This window comes from Fukomys damarensis, unplaced genomic scaffold (genome assembly GCF_012274545.1).
Source record: "Fukomys damarensis isolate Sample0158 unplaced genomic scaffold, DMR_v1.0_HiC HiC_scaffold_16, whole genome shotgun sequence".
Taxonomy (NCBI): Eukaryota; Metazoa; Chordata; class Mammalia; order Rodentia; family Bathyergidae; genus Fukomys; species Fukomys damarensis.
This window is the reverse complement of record NW_022900928.1, coordinates 906,097-911,524: the sequence shown is the minus strand read 5'-3', so window position 1 is coordinate 911,524 and position 5,428 is coordinate 906,097. Positions and strand designations below refer to the sequence as shown.

The window sequence follows — 5,428 nt, the reverse complement described above, 5'->3', positions numbered from 1 at the left end:
GCAGGGCGAGCCGCACTCCTGGTGCCGCATGCCAGACGCGCACGTCGGGGCTGCAGAGGGAGGCAGTGTGCAGCCGAGGTCCCTAAAAACCCCACCCTGCCATGGCCACACCAACCCCTGCCTCTGTGACCCCTCAGGTGCCCAAGGCCCTCTTGCAGCCCCTCCCTGCTCACTGAGGCCACAGCAGTCCTTGGTGGCAGTGCCTGTCACAGAGCCTGGAGCCTCTGGCACCTCCAGGCCCTCGGCTCCCCACACGTTCTCCCCCCACCCACTCTCACTGTAGCCCCTGAGTGGCCTCCTGAGCCTGTCTCCCTAGCCACACACCAGGCCCCCGTGTGACCCTGGCCAGGCCCGGCAGGCACTCACGGCAAAGGTCGGGGCCCCTCCAGTTCTGTGGCCGTCCCCCTCCATGGGCGCACTGACGGGAGTACTCAGCAAAGGTGGCACAGGGACACATGGGGCAGCGGCACAGGTCCTGGGCACAAGTAGCCACGTACACACTGGCATCCACCAGCCCATTGCACTCGGTGAAGGCCGGGCCAAACAGGATGCGGCGGCAAAAGTCCTCCTGGGGGCACAGGAAGGCCAGGCACCCTCTAACTGCTGGGCAGAATGGCCAGACGTCCGTGTGGGACCCTGCCCCTCGTAGACCAGGCTGGGAGCCCCGTCTTTACTTCAGGCTTCCTTCCATCCATCTGTCTACATACCCACCCACGCATTCGCTCACCCATCTACCCATCACCCATCCATCCACCTACCTACCCACCTACATATTCACGTACCCACCCATCCACATGCTAACCCATCCACCCATCTCCACTCATCCTTGCATCCCCCCAGGAGACCACCCAACTCTGAGTCTGCAACCGCTGGGCACAGAGCTTCGCTTGACCCTGGGGAGTGACCCAGGACTTGACCTCTCACACCCAAGCTCCAGGACACACCTCCCATGTGTGAGCACACAGGAAGTGCAGACCCTGGGTGAATTTAGGATCCACCGCTGGTCGTGGCATAGAGAAGTGGGAGACAGAAGTACCCGTCTGTCCTTAGGTGGCCCAGCAAGCTCAGTGCCACCTGTGACAAATGTCCTTCTGCCCAGGACCCAGCCGGCTACTGTGCGGCTACAGCTCCCAAGTTCCCTTTGTGATTTAGGGATCAGGGATTCTGCTGGTTTGGGGGCTCCTGGAGCTTCTGGGCCTCATCCGAAGGGGGTCCTCCCAGCTCCTCAAGCACTGCTCGCTCAGTCTCCCCACGTGCCCCGGGCACACATGTACTCCACACAGTCACTTCACACGTAGATGTGCCTCACCCGGTGCGCAACGTGGAGCTGCCCGCAGAGGCGTCTCCTGCCCTGCTGCCCTCCTTGGCCCTGACCCCAGGGTACAAGGGTCTCTCTTCCATGTCTCTGGGGCTGGGCCGCTCGGGGCCGTCTCTCAGGCCTCAGCGCCACTGTCCCTGCCCCACCTCAGCCACGCCTGGGGAGGGCGCTCACCCCATCCGTGCAGTTGTCAGGCGGTGAGGGCAGCGGGTCCTGGCACTGCTCCATGGGACCGTCCAGCTTCTGCAGGTTCCCAAACTGAAGAGGGCTCAGCCTGGTGCCTGCCCAGGGGATGTACAGTGTGGGAGGCCCTGCCCCGAGGCCCACCCAGCCTGCCCACTCTGCCAAAGCAGCTCTCAAGGAGCCCCGCCCCACTCACTGTGTACATAGAACTCGCCCGAGTCCCGGAGGCCATTGAAGTCTCCACACAGCCCGCAGGTCTGGTTGGCGAACTTGGGGTCCAGCTCCAGCTGGGGGTGCATAGGGCGGCTCCAGCCTCAGGCCTCTGCCCTGGCTCCACCGCCCCCCACCCTGGGGTTGGAGGCTCTCTCCCACCCCTCGGGGCCCCTGGGCCCAGTGTCCTCACCAGAGCACTGTCCTCTCCGTTCCACAGGAAGGTCAGGACCAGCCGGACACTGACCTTCACGTAGTCACTGCTCTGCTCCACCAGGAGCCCGGCGCGGCTGTACGGCAGGTCCTCCCTAGGGGAATGCAAGGTCAGGCCCATGCTGCCCCAGGCTCTGGGCCCTCCACCACCCCCAGAGGAAGGCTGGGCTGCTCACCGCTGCCCATTCACTAGGACGGAGCCATTGGACAGCTCCAGCACCAGCCCCTGGGCCTTGAGCACGACGTGGGTGATGGTGGGCCTGGAGCCTGCCAGCCCGCGGCGCAGCTGCACGTTGAAGTCCTCGTAGGCAGCGCCGCAGTGCGAGGAGAACACGTAGTTGCAGAGGCCAGGGAAGTGGAAGACGGCGCCGTCGAAGGTCTTGTAGTGGAAGTCGCCCCAGGTGCTGCAGACGCGGCCCGTGTGCGCGGGGTTCAGGGCTGCGGAGCCAGGAAATGGGCCCCTGCTAGGCACCCATCCCCTGGATGAGCCCAGCTGCCCCACTGCCCTGCCCTGCTTCCCCAGGACCTGACTCCCCAAACCCCTTCCCCACCCCGCCCCAGTGCTGCAGGCCCCAGGGGATCAGCAGATTCCACCTGGAGGGTGCCAGCCCTACTCAGGGTCCCAGTGCCCATGGGTGCCTCACCCCAGGCCCACAGACTCCCTCCCTGGCTGGCAGTGCCGCCTCTACTTACGGCTCACACTGGGGAAGACAGCGAGGGGTGGGATGAAGGTCAGACGCCGGGCAGGCGAGGATGTGGGAGAGGCTGCAGGGCCGGGCAAGGTCATGCTGAGGACACGGCTCGGGTCGCCGTCTCTAAGCCCACCCTCTCCATGCCCACCCTGGGCCATCGGGGCACGGGACAGGGCTGTCCGGTCCTCTCGATCCCTTCTGGGCCCTCCTGGGTGCTCCTGTCTGCCGACCCGACCCAGCCCAGCCCACGAGCTCACAGGTGTGTGCTCCACCTCTGCCCCGGAGCCCCATCCCCAGGCACCCAGCATTATCCCAGGCAGAGACCCAGGGGGGCCTCAGGGTGACACCGTCTGCCTGACTGCCTGCGTACCACCGTCCACCCTGGCGCCATATGCGGTGGGCTCTGTGTTCCCTGGGCTCAGCTTTGCCGGTGTCTGGGTCCCTGCAGGGAAAGGGTGGAAGTCAGCAAGGGTGAGACATGGCAGCCATCTGGCTGGCCACTGCCACGACGGGAGGTGTGTGGCAGGCTCTGGCCCGAGGCTGAGACTCCTCCCCAAGGGGACCTGATGGCTACTCCACCTTCCCTCCTGGGCTGCACTTGTGGGGTAGCCATGAGGGACAGGGCAGTGGCCCCAGCCACTCAAGGAAGAAAATGAAATCAGGAAGCAGCCCTGGTCTCAAACGGGGCCACCCAGGGGTTCAGCCCACTCCCTCCAGCCCTCAGAGGACAAAGGCCAGCTTTGTTGGAGGGACAAGGTGGGGGGTTTCCAGGAATGATTTAGCAGAAACCCAAGATCAGAACCAGCCTGGAGCTGGAACTGGGAGTCAGGCGGAGCAGCAGGAGGCATCAGAAGGGGGATGGCACCCAGGGTGGTCTCCTCCACCAGCCAGGCCCCAGGGCCCAAAGGAGACAGCACCAGCCACACAGCTGAAGGACCATGTCCCCGCAGTGCCCACTGCTCCATGAGGGACCCGGCCCAGCACCATGGGCGGCTCACTGCCTGTTTGCCTTTCCCACCCGGCCTCTGACACTTGGAAACCGCAGGACTGCGTTCATCCCTCCTCGCTCAGGCCCCACTTGATTGTGATTCCCAGAGGCCTGGCTGCTCCCTCTGTCCTCCAGATTAGGGCCTTCAGCCTCTCCTCCAGCCCGGAGAACACTGACCAAGATCCCAGGTCTCAGGGGCACTGTGGCTTGGCACTGGCCTCCCCAGCCCGGGCACATCTCCCTAAGGCCAGCCGGGCCACCTGTAGCATCCAGCATGTTTGGCAGACACCAAGGTGACTGTGTGAACCCCACCTCGCCACTGACCAGGGCTGTGACAGACGCGCTCCCTCTAAGGCCTCAGGCAGCTGGGCCCAGGCACATGGTCTGGAAAAGCTTGGAAGTGGGGAAACATGGCTGAGCCCCACAAGCCAGCCTCCAGGCTGAGCTGCAGGCAGGGACTCCAAGGATGACACCCCTCACCACACCCTTCACAAACAGAGGGGTCTCAGACTAGGTCCTCACTGATCCAGACTGGGCTAGGCAGGGAGCAGAGCTCAGGACAGCTGTGGCTTTGGTGACCAGGCTCCAGGCCAGCCTGGCCGGCTCATGCTGAGGCTGCCAGTGTTGACAGGCCCAGCAGCCACATGTTTCCTGCTAACAGTGAGCATGGCAGGGGATAGGGCAGATGTGGCTTTCCTGGGAGTCACCAGAGCCTGCGACCCTGCTCATAAGGGCCATGCAGCCCTGAGGCCTGAGATGCCTGGTGGAGGCAGGATGGCCCACCACACTTGGCCCAGACATCAGGCTACGGCCCGTCCCGCTGGAAGTGGGCTCCACCTGCAGGGAGGCCCTGTGGGTCCAGTGTCAATTGTGACCTCAGCCACAGAGAGCTTCTCTGGTGCCGAGCCTCTCGAGACTCTGAGATGCCAGACCCTATCCCTGTGCACTGCCCAAGCCCTGCCCTGACACCCATAAGCTGGGCCTCTGGGTCCCTGGCACGGGACTGCCCGTGTGAGACAGTCGAGAGCCCAGAGCCTGCGGTGTTGGGGACGCCTACAATGGGCAGCAGGATCGGCCTGTGCCCCTCAGCAGAGCCCAGAGGAGGCAGCCCAGCAGGAAGCATCGAGGCCAGGGGCTGCAGCCTTACCTGCCAGCCGCACCACAAGCAGGGCCTCGAGGGCCCAGGCCAGTACCCAGCTCCTGCTCCTGGTGCCCATCCTGGGGGCTGGCAAGGCGGGCAGCGGGCGAGAAGGGACTGGGGCTCCGCGCCTGCTCCCCAGGGGCCTGGGCTTATGTAGCAGAACACCTTGGCCCTGTGCCTACTCCTGGGCCTCGCAGGGGCGGCCACGTGTGTTTGCTCTCGGGGAGGGGCTGTGGCAGAAAGCGGCCCCAGGAGGAAGGATTTGATGCCACCAGATGCAGGTGCCCCCCCACCCTGCACGTCTCTGAGTGGGAGGGAGAGGCGGGGCACCACCTGGCTGAGGCGGGGCTGCTGCTGCAGGCTTACAGCCCTGGGGTGTCAGCCGGCAGGAGGGGGCCTCCGAGTCGGCTCGCTCCTCAAAGTCTCTGCTTGGCCTGGGACTCAGGGATCCTGCTCAGCCCCGTCCAGGACATGCTGGCTGTGTGCTGGGCCATAAGCTGGCCTGTGTGGCTTGGAGGGGAGGGTGTCCCAGGAAGAGGCTCAGAGCCCAGAGGCCCTGCAAACTCTGGATCTCTCTGTCCCCTCTCTGCTGTGAGTTTCAGCTCGAGGGGAAACTGAGGCCCAACAACCCTGGCCAAGGCAGGCCAGAGGCCCCGGCCTAGCTGGCAGACACCATGACGCAG

General features: G+C 64.9%; 1 protein-coding gene across 1 annotated transcript in view; it reads right to left on the bottom strand.

The window, feature by feature from the left end:
* Muc5b (mucin 5B, oligomeric mucus/gel-forming) overlaps positions 1-4,859 on the bottom strand; it is a 46,526-nt gene extending 41,667 nt beyond the window's left edge. The window contains exons 1-9 of the mRNA XM_033764042.1: positions 4,752-4,859; positions 2,987-3,058; positions 2,618-2,689; positions 2,101-2,362; positions 1,905-2,019; positions 1,698-1,788; positions 1,493-1,599; positions 367-568; positions 1-50 (exon numbers count right to left, since the gene is read on the bottom strand). The exon at positions 1-50 is cut by the window's left edge and continues 10 nt beyond it. Coding sequence (XP_033619933.1) covers positions 1-50; positions 367-568; positions 1,493-1,599; positions 1,698-1,788; positions 1,905-2,019; positions 2,101-2,362; positions 2,618-2,689; positions 2,987-3,058; positions 4,752-4,821 — 1,041 coding nt within the window. The 5' untranslated portion in view covers positions 4,822-4,859. The remainder of the gene's footprint in view (positions 51-366; positions 569-1,492; positions 1,600-1,697; positions 1,789-1,904; positions 2,020-2,100; positions 2,363-2,617; positions 2,690-2,986; positions 3,059-4,751) is intronic.
* Positions 4,860-5,428: the final 569 nt, after the last annotated feature.